The 17,503-nt window shown below is 36.4% G+C and overlaps 1 protein-coding gene across 3 annotated transcripts in view; it reads right to left on the minus strand.

The window, feature by feature from the left end:
* The window catches only part of WDR11 (WD repeat domain 11), a 56,630-nt gene that overhangs the window by 23,451 nt on the left and 15,676 nt on the right, over positions 1-17,503 (minus strand). For 2 of the 3 annotated variants that reach the window (XM_060098792.1, XM_060098801.1), the window contains 6 exons: positions 17,220-17,415; positions 16,792-16,895; positions 13,135-13,311; positions 9,809-9,893; positions 3,747-3,853; positions 1,317-1,392 (listed from right to left, as the gene is read on the minus strand). In XM_060098792.1, coding sequence (XP_059954775.1) covers positions 1,317-1,392; positions 3,747-3,853; positions 9,809-9,893; positions 13,135-13,311; positions 16,792-16,895; positions 17,220-17,415 — 745 coding nt within the window. The remainder of the gene's footprint in view (positions 1-1,316; positions 1,393-3,746; positions 3,854-9,808; positions 9,894-13,134; positions 13,312-16,791; positions 16,896-17,219; positions 17,416-17,503) is intronic. The other variant, XM_060098797.1, reaches the window with a different exon arrangement.

A 17,503-nucleotide genomic window follows, 5' to 3' on the forward strand; every position in this document is an offset into this window, starting at 1 on the left:
TATATATATATATATATATAAAACAATGGAATATTATTCATCCATAAAAAGAATATCCTGCTATTTGCAACAATGTGAATGGACCAGAAGGGTATTATGCTAAGTGAAATAAGTCAGAGGAAGACAAATACCATGTGATTTTACTCATATGTGGAATATAAAAAAATAAACAATTAAAAAAACAAAATAAACAAAACAAACCAAATAAAAATAAACATGTAGATACAGAGAACAGAGTAGTGGTTACCAGAGGGCAAGAGGTAGGAAAGAGGGCAAAATGGGTAAAGGAGATCAAATGTATGGTGACAGATGGAAAATAAATTTTTGGTGGTGAGCACGCTGTAGGGTACACGGAAGTATAAATACAGTGTTGTACACATGAAGCTCATATAATGTTATAAATAAATATTACCTCAGTAAAAAATTAACTATTTCAGTATATAAATAATAATTGAAAAGAAAAAAAGAAAAAACACCATTTATAATAGCATCAAAGAAAAAGCAAAAAATAATTCACAAATGATGTGTAAGATCTATAAGCTGGAAACTACACAATATTATTGAAAGAAATTAAAGAAGAACTAAATAAGTGGAGAGATATACCACGTTCATGAATCACAAAACTCAGTAGACGTCAATTCCTCCCCATGCTGATCCATGGATGCGATGCAATGAAAATCAAAATTCTAGGAAGCTTTATGGTAAAACTGATAAGTTGAGTCTAAAGTTTATATGGAAATGCAAAGATCCTCGAAAAGCTAAAGCAATTTTAAAAACAATTTCAGAGTGCTTACTCCTTCTTTCTTTGTTCTTTTGATTAGTTTTCATTCAGTTTCTGTTGTCAATAATCCTGCTTTACATTTATTTTCCCTTGGAACAAAAAACTCAGAAACTTATTGGAATTAGATCTAAATTACAAATAAGGAAAATGAATTCTTTTACTCAGTAAACCCACACTGAGGTGGAAGTTGAAATAAGAATTTCACCAGATAACAAATAACATTTCTTAGTGAGTGACAGGCATTTATATCAACATAGCTATAGTGGAACACAATGGGGTTACTGGTTTTACCAATCTAATGAAATGTTAAGGTTCAGATAAGTTACCTTGTCTTTTTAGAAGTGGAGAATTAAAAGCAATAGCAACTTAATTTTGCGATTAAAATATTTTCTTTGATATGGCTGCACATCACAGTTTGCTATCACTAAGAAATTCTATATGCATGCATGCATACTCTCACTTTCTTAAAGATAAAAAAATCCTTGAGATTACCTTGTGATAAGACCAGAGAATTTATTTTTAGGATGACACTTACTTCAAATGAGATACTTTAATCATTTCGATGGGCGATTCATCATTACCTCGTTCACCACGAAAAGCAATGCTCCTCCCTTTAATTGCAAATATTAAAGAAAAGGTAAAAAAGCACATAAAACATGTAAGAAACTAAAAGCTGTACCAATGTAATTTGATCAGTGCTACCCTCTATTCCTGTTCACTCTTCCATTTGCTTCTAAGCTGTTTCTAATAATCTGAATTCAAAAGTATTCTCAAGTATTCAAAACTATTACAAGTTAAAGACCAACAGTATATTACTTACATCCAAATATCTACTTTATAAAAAGATATTTTCTTTTTCTATAGAATTTCTTGAAGTCCTTCTGTGGTTTCTTTCAAATAATTTAATCTTAGAAATTTAGAAATACCAATTTCTAAAGTTTTAATGCATCTACGGTAAAGCAACTGCTTACTGTAAAAACTACTCAAAGTAATATAAATATTTTCATGTTTACAAATACTAATTAGTGGAGAAAACACTCTTTGAACAGGTATTTAAGATTTCTTGTCCCATGTGCAAAATACTCAACTACAATATTTTGACATGTTCCTATCAAAAGGTCTCTATAAACTGAAACTGGGGAATATTAAGAATTAGTTAATAGCCAAAGAAGCTAAATGGTTTTCTGTAACTTAAAAAATGCAAGTTCTACTTTACGTTTGAACAAATATACATTTTTTTGGCTGCACTGGGTCTTCGTTACTGCGCGTGGGCTTTCTTTAGTTGTGACGAGCGGGGGCTACTCTTCATTGTGGTGTGTGGGCTCTCATTGTGGTGGCTTCTCTTGTTGAAGAGCATGGGCTCTAGGCGCACGGGCTCAGTAGTTGTGGCACACAGGCCCTAGAGCGTGCAGGCTTCAGTAGTTGCGGCGCGTGGTCTCAGTAGTTGTGGCTCGCAGGCTCAGTAGTTGTGGCTCGAGGGCTTAGTTGCTCCACGGCATGTGAGATCTTCCCGGACCAGGGATCGAACCCGTTTCCCCTGCATTAGCAGGTGGATTCTTAACCACTGTGCCACCAGGGAAGTCCCTGAACAAATACATTTTAATATCTTTTCCTAGATTTCTATTACATTAAACAAAAGAGAGAACATACTCAATTCAAAGACAAGTGGATGCCTATATGCCTCCCTGCTCTTCAATGCCATCAAACAGAATCTCACTATTATTATTCGCCAAACACCCTACTCTTTCTTGGCTCTGCTAGTCGGCTGCCCTCCTTAGAAGACAAGGCTGTAAAAGTCTGTAATCTATGAATTTAAATGTCCCACCTAAAACGTCACTAACTATTACTCAGAAATTTGTTCCTCAAAAATAAATCTGTGAAAGACAGATTTTAAGTTATCTAACAGTCCTAGACCTGAGCTGATTGGAAAAAAATGAACAGGCATTTTTTTAGTGAATGATACTACAGAACAGCATTTCATCCCTGGGCTCCCATGTAACTACAGTGACCAGTGCCAGTTTATTGGTAACTCAGGAATGTAGGGATAGGGGTCACCAGGCAGGTCATTTCCAATTAGACTAGAGCAACACTGGACTGAAGTGGGGCTAATTCTTTGAGGTTTAGTAGCATACTCTGATAAGTAAGAACAACTATAAATTAGAAATATATATTGAGAATACAAGGAAGCAACCATATATATGATTTATTATACACACAGGTAACTTATTGGTTAAAACTATCTACATATATTCATATTGCTAAGCCATTTAAAAAAAAACTCCCCACAGTTTTGTAAAAAAAAAAAAAACTATTTGAAATCATTCCATGTGCTATATATAAAATAATATAAAACCTTCACCTTACTCTATTTTCAAGTTCTTATTTTGAAACTCACTGGGCTATAGGTTTTTAACAATTGTGAACAAATTACTTTACTGGAATATTTCCTATTGTAAAGTCTTTAAACTCCGAAATTAAGTTTTCCTATTTAGCCAGCCAGAGATTATAAAAAGTTTTAAATTTAAGCATTTAAAAAGAATCCTTATTTATAAGATTTTTAAGGGTTTCCTGCAAAGGCCAAAAATTTTTAAAGAGATTCTAATAAAGTGTAACTACAAAGATTGATTTTAACACTGTACTTCTGGTTATCTACAACAATGTACCTGAAAGTACAGCTGATACCATATTTATGAATCTGTCCATTCAGGCTAACGGTCCTCCATTTACCATGCACTTGTGTTAACACAATTTGCATACAAACAATGATGAGTCTTTTCTAAGGCAATTATTATGGAACAACCAAAAAATGAATACATAAACATAGAATATATAAAAATGAATATATAAATGAGAAAAAACTCCAAGGTGAAAGAAAGTACTTTGGAACATGTTTTATAAATAGAAACATCTTTGATCAATATGATGGTACCATTTAAAAATATCTTCATAGTCTAAATACACAGACCTGTTGGAAGATCAACCAGCTGAAGTTCGTTCCTCACTAATCCCATGTTGTTTGGTGTTGAGGTAGAAAAAGAAAGAAAACCAGTTAAACTCGTCCATTCAATACCCCTATAATGAGAAATTAAACAAAGATTAATCTAATATTCTTTTTTTGTTTGAAAAATTTATTTGAAAAATAAGTTTTTTCTATGACCTAAATTTTATTATACAAGTTAATTAAGGAATTATATTAATGACATTTATTTAAGGCTATATTATCATACATTTCCAACATATATAAAATTATTTCTAATAAAACTTTATCTCCAAATCCAATAAAAAGACAGGTTAGTTATCAGAATTCATAGCACTAAAATAGCTATTAAAATCTGGCAAAGGAGAGGGTCACATCACAGTATTTGCCAAGAATTCCACTGTTTAAAAACAAGTGGTACAGAAATATTCTGAGCAGACTGCTTAAAGTTGAGTACACGTAGGAACTTTATCAAATTTTATCAAAATTCCTAGTTGGTTAGGAAGCAGAAATTCCTGAAGCAAACAATACAAACTGAGCTATTAGATTTGGAAGTGGATGAACGTTCCAAACAGTATGTCAATTAGAGAAAAGCATAAAAGAAAAATCAGACACGTATGACAAGACAGTAACCTATCAACCTAATGCCCTGGGAGTCCCCTTTATTTGGGACTGATAGTAGGTGAGTCTATGTTTTTTTCCCAGTAACATAACTGGCTTCACCATCAATGGAAAATGGGGGGACCCAGGACAAGCGAATTCATCAGAGTCACAAAAAGAAGTGAGAAACACTACTATTACCCTGCATTGCTTACAAGGTAACAGAGCTGGCTGGGAGGCAAGTCTAAACCTCTGTTCTATATGCAATTGCTCATCAGCATTTACAGGACAACCATTTTTAACAATGACATAATGCCTATGGCTGCTTTCACGATACAATGGCAGGGCTGAGTAATTGTGACAGAAATTTTATGGCCTACAAAGCTTAAAATATTTGCCATCTGTCCTTTACAGAACATGTTTACTGACCTCTGATATAGTTTTTCCACGTCTACTCCAATTTGAACGCTATTGCTAGATTTAGCATTAATACTGCTCTGAACACGTCTCTCACCTGCCCAAGAGAAAGGTTATCAATACAATGGCTCCTGCACCAAATCCAAACTCTTCTGTGTGACTTCCAAAGCCATTCGGCATCCAACTTACCTCTCAATCATCTGAACCTTGTGTTAAAAACGTTCAGACGTTAAAAACCTTGCTATTTGAACTAGAGTAGCTTTTCCTCACTGACTCCTGTGTACCCACCTACTTGTCTTTTCTCAGAGGAGCAAAGATAATCCCAAGAGAACTGAAAATAATATTTGCAACAGCAGGGAATTACTGTCGTTATCAATTTATAACTCTTCAAATGTAAAGTTGTGTTGAAACACTCGGATTCGGCTGCTAAAAACGGAGAACTCGTGAGAACTTCCATGCCTGGAACGACCCCTCTCCTTCCCTCTTCAAATACTTTCTAGCATCAAGTCTCGGCTCCAGCACTTCCTAGCTCTGTGCTCCTCTACCTCTCAGCTTCCTCATCTGCTGTGCAGGAGTAATAACACTGAGGGCACAGAGAAGGCATGGCACAGAGTAAGCACTGTATGTATTCATAATCACCATCAATGATCACTCTTATTTCAAGATCTAACTCAAGCCCTATTTTCTTCATTAGGCCTCCTCATTTACTATACTCAAACTGCAGCTATAGCGACTACAATATACGTTGGTTAATTATTCACTGGAAAAGTCCATTTGTCTTGTTTCTCTTTCTTTCCCCGAACACGTAGCACTCATTAACTTTTCTACTGAGAGTGAACAAAAGGAGACAAGAATCGTTTTGAACTTCTGTTCTCTAAATAAGTCTGGTAGCTTCCATCAGATCTGTTGACCCACAGAAACCTTAAGATATACTTTCCAAGTCTTGCTGCTGGCAATCTGAACTACTTACACTCCAGTATAGTAATGCCACTACCTCTAGACAGTAAAAATTTCAGTCCTCCCACTTTTCATTTATTATTTTTAAAAATACATCTGTTAGGTACCCCATATATGCCGGTGCCTGTGCTATTAAGTACCCAGTACATGCTAGCGGCTTTGCTAGGCTAGGGAATACAGCTGTGAAGGAGATGGAGGTGACTGTTGTCCTTCAGGAGCCTACAATCTAGCAGAAAAGAGACATTATACAAGTGCATCCAGTATTATCTATCTCAGAAGAGAACAGTGCTCAGTTCAACAGGAGCTTGTAAGAGTCACATGGAATCTGGTCTCAGGGGCCAGGCTGGGCTTCCTGGGGAAACATTAAAGCTGAGACTCAAAGGGCAAATAGGGTTTTGCCTGAAAGCCTCAACAGCTTTCAGTGGAAACAACAGTGCGACTGATGGAGAAGCACTGCAGTAGACTGTACTCTCTTAGAAGGGAGGTACCATGCCCTGTCTCTCTAAGCACATGACAGGCACTCAGCAAATTCCATTAGATTAAAAGAATGATGTCCAAAAAAAGCCTACCATGCCTCCTTATGTTTCTAAGTGCCGTACATATTCAGAGAAGTGCTTTCCCCCCAGTTTACAGGATGTCCCAGTGTTCAGGATATAGCAGAACATGGGTGGCTGCTTATTTATAATCAAGCACCACGAGTGTGCTGCCTTTGAGCAGATTCCAGCAGCAGCCTGTACATCTGACTCCTACTGATCAACTAAAGAAAATAAAAATCAAGTTGGACTTCAAAGTGTATTAGATAGGAGGGGATTATTTCTCAAAAGAAAAGAATAAAAACTCTTGTCAAACACAGCTGAGCACAACACTGCTCCTAGGATTAGAAAACCACTGTCTAGGTTTAACCACACATTGAGCTCTATAAAAACGCTTAAGAACAGCAGCTCATTTTCTGACTGTCTAAGTTTGTTCTGTAGCATTCCTTGCTACTGAACAATCGTAACCTTAGAATCTACCAACAGGTATTCAGTGTTCTGACTCCTACAGATTCCCAAGTTGGGCCTGTTCACCTGCACTGGGGATGCTACCTTAGCTGCTTCTCAACACTGGGTGGCTGGAGGGAGCAAACACTTTCTGAAAGGTCTTGAAGTTCCACCGTTATATGAAACTAACTTTGCAAATGTACAGACAGACAAAATAGAGATCATTTTACTTTCCACAAATGACTCAATGTACTCAAAGCAATACTGAGTCAATCAGTGTTTTGATACCCAAATAAACTACTGTTTTAACAATTTCTGACACTGAAAATAGTATTGGGCTACATTATTGTAATTTTAGCTCATTGGACAAAGACACCAACTAATAATATAAGAACTCTAATAATCTAAGAAAACCTATATGTACCACTCTACATTATTTACTTCTAGGTATCTTCCACTGGATTATAAGCCTCCCAGGTTTTCTCTGTTTACAGGTATACAGAAGAGGCTCAATATACATTTCATATTTGTAAAGCATAACTGGTTAAAACACCATAGCTTTCAAAAAACGCATAGGGCTTCCCTGGTGGCGCAGTGGTTGCGAGTCCGCCTGCCGATGCAGGGGACACGGGTTCGTGCGCCGGTCCGGGAAGATCCCACATTCCGCGGAGCGGCTGGGCCCGTGAGCCATGGCTGCTGAGCCTGCGCGTCCGGAGCCTGTGCTCCGCGACGGGAGAGGCCACGACAGTGATAAGCCTGCGTACCGCAAAAAAAAAAAAAAAAAAAAAAAAAAAAAACGCATAGATGCAACTATCTGTAGTTAGGCAGTACCAGGCCATATGTATGCTAAAGACTGAAGTACTTAAGATGAAGTGGTTTTTGAAAACACTTTTAGTACTAAGTAGAAAAATAACTTTCTAAAGTTGGCCTTTAATTTGCATATGAGTATCTAGAATATATTGGGTTTATTGCTAATAAGTTCAGCAATTTTTATAACACATCTGTGAAAGTTTCATAATGGCTTTTAATTGTAATACTATAATTGCATTAATTGAAACACAAAGACAGCAGTATTTTAGCATCCTCTTGGGCACCATCTCTGGATGTAAAATGTGAATTATCTTCAAAATGGCAATTAAGAGGGAAAATTTATATTTGAAAAAATGGAGCATATTTGTGTGATTGTTCACAACACTAGCCTGATTGAGTAGCATACCCTTAGAGTTAGTTGGTACCCCAAGTAACACATTATAAGTAATTTTGGTGTCAATAACAAATATTATCATAACATGTGTAAGTCTTGTACTTAGTGACATCTAGGGCCTGAACAATCCAGGATAACAATCTTACTTACAGCAAATAGCTCACTGATTAACTAGCTCTTTTGTCTTTATTAAACATTACATACTGTGGTGATCATTTCACAATATATACAAGTATTGAATTATTACATTGTACATCTGAAACTAATATGTTATATCTCAACTGTACCTCAATATAAATAAACAAACAAATAATAAATCAATAAGATTTCAGTGAAAAAAATGACAATGTGCTTGATTTTCCAGAAGCATGTACCAAATTCCTGGCATTAATCCCAGCTTAGTCAACATTTTTATCTTATTGCCAAAATGTTTCCAACTAATCTATGTGAATTTTTTGGCTGGAGATTTAGCACATGTATCCTAAGAGCTCAGTTCTGAAGCCTGAAACGCCTGGATTGAATTCCATGTACCTTTTCATGACTCCACAATACTCAGTTTCTTCTTCTGTAAATTGGGAATAATAATAGTGCCTACCACATAGAGTTGTAGTGAGGATTCAATGAAACAATGCCTGTGAAGTATTAACACTTAACATAATCCTTAGAACAAATACTGATGAAATGGTGAGTTTTGATTGATTGGTGTTTGCCATAAAAGGGAACACTGCACACAAAAGCCAGGGGTGAAGGGAAATGTCAAGAGAAGAAACGCAGACAGGAAAGAAAGGAAGAGAGAAGGTATCAGTGGCAGCAGGGACTACTGGAAGGAGAGAGAAAAGATGAACAACAGCTTGGAAGGATCCAAGCAGTTACCTGTGTCTCTGCACCCCAAAAGCCTAACACTTTTTTTTTTTTTTTTTTTTTTTTTGCGGTATGCGGGCCTCTCACTGTTGTGGCCTCTCCCATTGCGGAGCACAGGCTCCGGACGCGCAGGCTCAGCGGCCACGGCTCACGGGCCCAGCCGCTCCAGGGCATGTGGGATCTTCCCAGACCGGGGCACGAACCTGTGTCCCCTGCATCGGCAGGCGGACTCTCAACCACTGCGCCACCAGGGAAGCCCAAGCCTAACACTTTTGAAGACATTACTCTGCCATGTAGATGTATTTAGGGAGATACTGTAGGGGCATAGCATAAGGTGGTGATAAACAGTCACTCAGGCTATACCAAAAAATCATGCACTTGAAAGAATAAGGCAACATAAACTCTTCAGAAACTTCCATCACAATCAGAAGTTGTGATACTTCAAGGGTTGACCCTTCCCCATTTAGAAAACGCATTTATTCCAAAGAATGTGCACACTAAGGGTTCACTAAGAATTTTAACATACACATGAAAACTATAGAAAGCAAGAGTCATCTTTCTGTCCTGTTAGCCTTCCCTCAGATACCTCTGCATACAGAGAACTCATAAAACAGATCACATCTCAAAATGAAAGAATAAATGAGATTAATTAACAATTAAAATGACCTTATTCAAATTTTTCACGAGCAGTCCTACTGAGGTATCTTTACAGAAAAGGAAATCAAACAATATAAACCGGAACAAGGGAACAGAGTGATATCCAGGGAGAAAATAGCCTTGGCCTTAGGAGAAATAAATAAGATGCAGAAATAAAGTGAGAAAAAAATTCTCCACTGCATAATGTTCTCTACAAAGTAAACAATTAGTACTTGGCCTTGATGAACAAAGCCATTAGTTGGACATGAATACGCATTACTCAAAGTTTTCAGTCAAATAATCACCACTGCAGAGTATTCAGTGTAGAAAAGTCCACAAGAACTTTTTTCTGGCATTACATGTTTATGATCTCAATATCCCAATGACAGACTCACCTGACTTCACACGAGTGGATGCTTAACTCCTTGTGCAGCAGCCCACTGGTGAGATGGTACACCAGGACAGAACCGTTACTTGTACCTATTAAAATGACATAATAGAGGAGAATTAATCTAGTGGAAGTTCCAAATCTAACAAAAGTCTTTTCTCAAGATTTCAATTATTTTACAACATCTATATTTTATAAAAGGAACCCAAGCTAGGTGTGAAGAAAGAGTAAATTTCTTTGTCTTCCCTCTCATCAAAAATGGGCTTAGGGACTTCCCTGGTGGCGCAGTGGTTGAGAATCCGCCTGCCAATGCAGGGCACACGGGTTCAAGCCCTGGTCCGGGAAGATCCCACATGCCACGGAGCAGCTAAGCCCGTGCGCCACAACTACTGAGCCTGCGCTCTAGAGCCTGCGAGCCACAACTACTGAGCCCGCGTGCCACAACTACTGAAGCCTGCGCGCCCAGAGCCCAAGCTCTGCAACAAGAGAAGCCACTGCAATGAGAAGCCCGCGCACCACAACGAAGAGTAGCCCCCGCTCGCCGCAACTAGAGAAAGCTTGTGCGCAGCCATGAAGATCCAACATCGAAGACCCAATGAAGCCAAAAATAAATAAACAAATAAATAAATTTATTTTAAAAAAATGGGCTTAATCTCATGTGCTCTGTAATCTTACCTAAATCCAAGGACAGATTTTCAAAGACTTCACAACCTAATTCAATACACACAAAATCTGAAGATGCACCTTCTTAAGCTTTTTGAATGTTTATTATAACTGATCCTCAAAAAGGAAACCTAGCAGAACTCATTAACCAGATTTTTCTAGTTTTCTTTACAAAGATTTTGGTTTTGCTCTGTCTTTAACATTAAATACATCATAAAGTAAAGCAAAGTACAGTGGCTCTCTGTGGGTTTTACAGTTAAAGAAGCCTGAGTTTAAGCCCTGGCTCTGCCCTATACTCTTGCAAATTACTTGTCCACACTAAATTTGTGTTAGTATCCCTTTAACATGGGAATAATGGAAAATCTATTTGTTGGAGACTAACTGAGAAACATACATAAAACACTTAGTACAACACTCGGCACAAAGTAAGTACATGATTATTACTATTTCTGTTATCATTGTAATTATGATTTGTAGTTATTATTATGCCTAAAGCTTTTCATGGTCTCAGGTAGTATGTTTAAATTTTAATTAGAAGGGACATGGCCACTTGAGAAAGTAATACTTTCTTGAGAAAGTAATGTTTCAGCCCTTAACATGCTTTTATAAGTCAAGCAAGAAGAGTGAACAATGTAAGTGGTTGCACAATCACTTTCTCACTGCACATGACTTAAAAGAATTAACGGATTCATACAAAGCAATAGAATGTAGAAATAATAATATAATAAGTGTAAAAATGTTAGGCAATTTCCAATTTTAGCTAACTTGCTGAATTAAAGCTTCAGAAATTTCTTGCAAAACTATTCTAGATGGGCTTCCCTGGTGGCGCAGTGGTTGAGAGTCTGCCTGCTAATGCAGGGGACACGGGTTTGAGCCCTAGTCTGGGAGGATCCCACACGCCACAGAGTAACTAGTCCCATGAGCCACAACTACTGAGCCTGCGCGTCTGGAGCCTGTGCTCCGCAACAGGAGAGGCCGCAATAGTGAGAGGTCCACACACCGCGATGAAGAGTGGCCCCCGCTTGCCACAACTAGAGAAAGCCCTCGCACAGAAATGAAGACCCAACACAGCAAAAATAAATTAATTAATAAACTCCTACCCCCAACATCTTTAAAAAAAAAAAAAAAACTATTCTAGAGAAATACAGTATTACACTTGGTTACATTTATCACCTATTCTACAGTATCTTCTAGTACTGAGAAAATATCTAAAGAATTACTAAAACTTTTCAATTATCAGATGTTCATAATAATCATATGATTTCTACATTCTGTACATTTTGATGATGTTGAAACTATGATTTAATACTTAAGGGGCCCAAGAAGAAGTAATTCTGGTTGAACTCTGCTTCTCTTTCCTAATGACTCTGCAAGACTTTAGGCACTTATATTCTTTGCTTTTACTTTGTTATTATACTAAATTCAATAAATGACTTGCTATTCACTATATACCAGCACAATACAGCTTATTCTACAATGGAAATCTCAGAGCCTGACTCAGCTCTTGTTATCTAGCTATCCCAAGAAGTAATTTTCTCCAAGAAATTAATAAAATCCTAATTGAAAGAGAAAGTATATTGACATTGTACAGAGATGTACACATTATGTACACTGACAAACCCCAATTGAAACCTCAATGAGAAGTTTAATATGAATCAATAGTTTCTAAAATAAAAATTAAACATCTATCTGCATTTATATAAATCTGCACACCTGTAAACACAGACCACTGAACCTTAAAATTCAAATCACTTTCAAAAGATAATAATGGAAAAAATGGGAAAATAAGAGTAGTGCCAAACAGTAATACTCAAACAAGCCATTAGGGCTCACAAGTCAGCCATTAAGTTGAGACACACTGGCCACAAGGTCAGGTTTTCATTTTAGGAAAAAAAAGAATCACAAATCACATGTTTATAGACCTTCTGGGAAAAAGCCAGAAGTCAAACCAATACCATCTTAAGAAAAATGTTGACAATTTCAAACAAATATATTATTGTTCAAAATTTTTGAGAAATGAATTTTAACCTTATATATTTAGTAGCAAATAGAAATTTGGTCCTTTCTGTAAAAGAAATCAGGTTAATCCCATTACCATGAAATTGCTGTGACAGCAAGTTGAAACCCAGACCAATTTTTTTATCTACAACATAAAAATATGTAATTTCAATCCAAAAGGCAAATCTTTAGTTTATAAAGACAACAGCCACTTTAAACACAATAAAACCAGGTTTAACATACAATTCTTAGCACATGAAGAACCTTGCTATTATTAAACTATTAAGTGTGACTATATTATTAGTTAACAAAAACTCACAACAAAATGACATGCACAGGAAGAGCTTGAGATGGTCCAAGAAAAGACAAGGAGTCTGGTTTCAGCATTACACAGGGACCTTCCTCCTGACATTTTAGAGATGTACCCATGGTGTCAGGGTCGCTGTCATCTGGTGTCAGGTGAATGAGTTATCATTGTGATTAAAAAAGATTAATAGAACAGAAAAAAAAAGTATTCCAAGATGAGTATTTATACAATTTCATTTAGCCTCTTCCTCCTCTTAAAGCATTTTAAAGGAGAATAAAGGATTTTCTAGTAACCAGGAAACTTAAATATCTTAAAAATGTAAAATAGACATTAAGAATTAAAAAAAGAACAGGTCCAATACTCACCAACAGCTAGCAATGGCTGATACATCTTGATATTTTTTGTGGTCAATGGTGGGCACATACGGATAGCGAACTGTGGTGAGGGCAGTCCTGAAAGCAGACCTGTTAGCAGGAATTTGAGCTGCACTTCCTGCAGAATGGAGCCTTTGGGATGTTCTTCCCCAGCAATTGCACTTTGCCCTGATTTGTAATAAAAAATACAAATATGTTAATTATAACATACGCTGTTCTTAAAAGTCTAAAGGAACTTTACAGTGGAAGTATACTCTTCAGGTCTAGAAGGTGTAATGTAGCACTCTAGTGCCTGTAGCTATACACCGAGTCTTACTTGGCTATGGGACTTAAACTGCATCATCTAATATCTCAAAGGATAGATTACTCCAGAGTATTGCTATCCAGAATTCAGGGACCTTTGTCTCCTAAGAAACACCATTTTAGCCAAAGTTCCTGGTATTAGGGCATCCAAGGCAAATCAAGAGGACTAGGGTTAGAGAACAGTTTCTGTAGCATGAGATATTACAGAGCATTCCTGTCTTACTGCCTTTCTAAAGGGTTACTTTTCAAGCTGATGCTCTTTAAAGTGCACATAAAATGGACCTAGAATCTGTCATACAGAGTGAAGTAAGTCAGAAAGAGAAAGACAAATACCATATGCTAACACATATATATAGAATTTAAGAAAAAAAAATGTCATGAAGAACCTAGGGGTAAGACAGGAATAAAGACACAGACCTACTAGAGAATGGACTTGAGGACACGGGGAGGGGGAAGGGTAAGCTTCGACAAAGCGAGAGAGTGGCATGGACATATATACACTACCAAACGTAAAATAGATAGCTAGTGGGAAGCAGCCGCATAGCACAGGGAGATCAGCTCGGTGCTCTGTGACCACCTAGAAGGGTGGGATAGGGAGTGTGGGAGGGAGGGAGACACAAGAGGGAAGAGATACGGGAACATATGTATAACTGATTCACTTAGTTATAAAGCAGAAACTAACACACCATTGTAAAGCAATTATACTCCACTAAAGATGAATAAAAAAAAATTGGTAATCACAAATAGCAGGTTCAAAGAACTCATTTAGATTTCTAATAAGAAATCTTAATGTGTCAATGTAATTACAACATTTAAGCTTTATAATTACATATTCTTACATAAATAAGTAAAATAAAATTTAAATACATACTTATAATTACTAATATATAATATATAAACTGTCACTCGTGACAGTTAAGTCTTAAATGGCATTATTTTTAGATACAGCGTTCGTACTTAGGTTATCAAATTTCAAACTAAAAAGATGATTCAAATCAAAACCATTCACAAAATGTGAATACAAAGTGTGCAACAAAATCAAAACCATTCACTAATAAGGGTATAAAAATTTTCTTCCTTTAAAGCACTACTGAATACTGGGATAAAGCTGTCAAAAGTACATATCAGGAATATGTGTGAGTATATATGTATGTACACACACACACACACACACACACACACACATTGTGAAAGGGAAGAATGAAATAATTACTAGGAGTGGGTGATGGGATTCTAACTAAACCTTTTAAAGCTGTAAAGTTGTTTTAGTAATAATGTTATTGTAAAATCGGTAAGATACACAGAAAAAAAGGCCATCAATTGAATCCAAATAAATGATCCCTTAGGATAAGCCATACAATTGGTATCAATCTTTAGTAACAAAGATGGGGTCTAAAGGAATGGCAAGTTCCACAGGTAGGTACCATGTTTACCAACCCTTGGCAGCTTGGAGTTCACTTCAGGAAACTGTCATATTTCTCTTCAAGCATCTTCCATGTGAGGTGATTCACAAAGTAGGGCAGATTAGGCCTTACTAAGCAGCAGCCTTTACCCAATGAATATAAATCAGGCCTCTGTATTTAACTGAATTGCTTTCAATTACCACTAAGTACATAGTGAATTTCAAATTAAAAGTTTAATTAAAAGTTTTAATTAAAATGTTTTCAAGTAACAAAGATTTATTTAATACTTTTAAATCAACAACACTGTCAAGAACTGCTATACAATCTGTATCATTTTGTCTCCTAAAAAAGGTAAGTTATACCACTTAGATACCTAAACAGCATAAAATTACAAATTCCTACAGGCTTTGTATTACTGATGAGTTCTGTGCGTGTGTGTTTATAATTCTTTTCACTTTAATATTTTATATTAAGTGCAGACAAGGTCAATTAACTTGGAAAATTGTGTAATAAAATAAATTTTGCAAAACAATTATGTGTCTCAACTTCCTCATATGGATTTATGTCTAGAAGGTGAAAAGAATTTTAAGTATAAAAGTTAGTGTCACTGAGCACAAGGATTCCACAGCTGGCAGGAATTGTGAGAATACCAGGTCTGGAGAGGTCAGGTCTTGCTTAGATTACGGTGAAGCAGCCGGGACTAGATGCCACGGCCAAGGAGCAGACTCCAGACTGGGATGACGAGGTTCACACTTCTACTTATTGGCTGTGTAGTCTGGGGCAAGTTTTTTAATCCCCCTGGGTCTCAGTTCCCACATACATAAAATGGAAATAATAATAGTACCTACTTTGTAGGGTTGTTGAGCTAATACTTAAGAGAATTTGGCACAGTATTTAACATAGTATTAAGCACTCAATGTCATCTCTGATTAAGAAGATTAATAAGTTAATGCTCTTTCTAGTATATCATGGATCTTTACAGCATTTAAACAAAAGAACCTAGTAAATAATATCCATTTTCAATCACACTGTGGGAGAACAAATAATGATAAAGAAAATCCTTTATAAACTACTAGCCACAATTTTAAAAGAATTAGACGTCAGCACTGCTTGGCATATTTACAATTTCTAGTTGTATATATTTGAAACCACCAATCCTCATTCTTCCTTGAATATATAGTGGCCCTATAATAATTAAATAACTTTGAAGCAATATATTATCTGCAAATAAATATTTGTTGAAGTAAGAATTCCCAACGTGAAAATAAGAAAATATAAGTCAAGAAGTTAAGATGATTTTTTTCTAATACTGCTCAGTTAGTTTATTGCTTCAATAAATATTTATCACACTTCTAGAATGTGCAAGGCCCTGGACTGAGTGCTGGGGATGCAAAGCTGAATCAAGCACTGTCCCACCCTTGTGAAGCTTATAATTTACTGTAGGGAAACAAACAAGTAAAATCACAACTACAATCAGCTGATGACTATTAGGGACCACATAAATCAGGCTTGGGAGATTAAAGAAAGCAACACCTGAGCTGAATTTTGAATAAGGAGTAGCAGAAACGGAGAGAGAGGAAGAGTGTGTTCAATTCTGAGCTGAGGGAGCAGTGAGCATGGAGGAAGAGATATGGTATTGCCCAGCAAGGGCTACATATGCAGCATCCAGATGCCTCATGCCGTCTCTTTCATGTAGATCAGAGTCCCTCACGAATGAACATTTTCTAATTCCAGCACTACAATAACAGTATATACTACTTCAGGTACTATTATGCTTAAATATTTTATACCCCTCTGATTTATTTAGGAAAGAATAAGTCTACATTTTAGTTTTCTGAAGTATTAACTTTGACTTTATAATAACTGCAGCCACTGACTATTAATTTTGTCCTTCAAAAAGTATACCTAACATGGAAGTGAGAGAAAAAAAAAAGCAGTTTACCAATCATGTTATCTAAGGAGAGGTCTGGGAGCTTATTCTGTAGCACTCCTACAGGAATTCCACAGAAAGACACGGGTGAATATAAAGGTGACACGCCAGAACTACTGCAAAGACATAATAATTAGATGGTTCTTACATATTTAAAACCTGGTTCTTACATATTTAAAACCTGCATCACATGTTAGTAACTCAAAATACTAATTTTAGATCATAGTATTCTATCAATTTTTACAGTATTCATTAATCTAACCCATAGGTGAAATATCTCTAGCAGGTTTACATAATCTCCTAATAATCTAAAGTCTTAATTATCAATTTAAAAATATTTTTTTCAGAAAACAGGTTCTGCTATTTTTATATGATTCTGGTAATCTAAAGAAAGGGGGAAACAAAGCAAAACAAAAAAGAGGTCCTATTGGTTCACTTACCTGTTCCGTGAACTTCGATTACACACGGCAGACTTCAGTTCCCATATCATAACCCTGCCGTCACTCACTATGAGGGCAGCTGCATTCTCATTGACAGGACAACACACCATACTGAAGGGACGGACAGTTTTTGTCACCCTGATTGCGTCACACTGGCTTCGTAAATCATAGGTAAGCTCCTGGACAGGATCTGGATCTTAACACAGTATAGTTTTCTTTTAAATATTAGACAGCAACCATATCAATGTCACTGGTACTTGTTTTAATTTAAATAATACCTCAAC

Source organism: Mesoplodon densirostris, chromosome 1, assembly GCF_025265405.1.
Source record: "Mesoplodon densirostris isolate mMesDen1 chromosome 1, mMesDen1 primary haplotype, whole genome shotgun sequence".
NCBI lineage: Eukaryota > Metazoa > Chordata > Mammalia > Artiodactyla > Ziphiidae > Mesoplodon > Mesoplodon densirostris.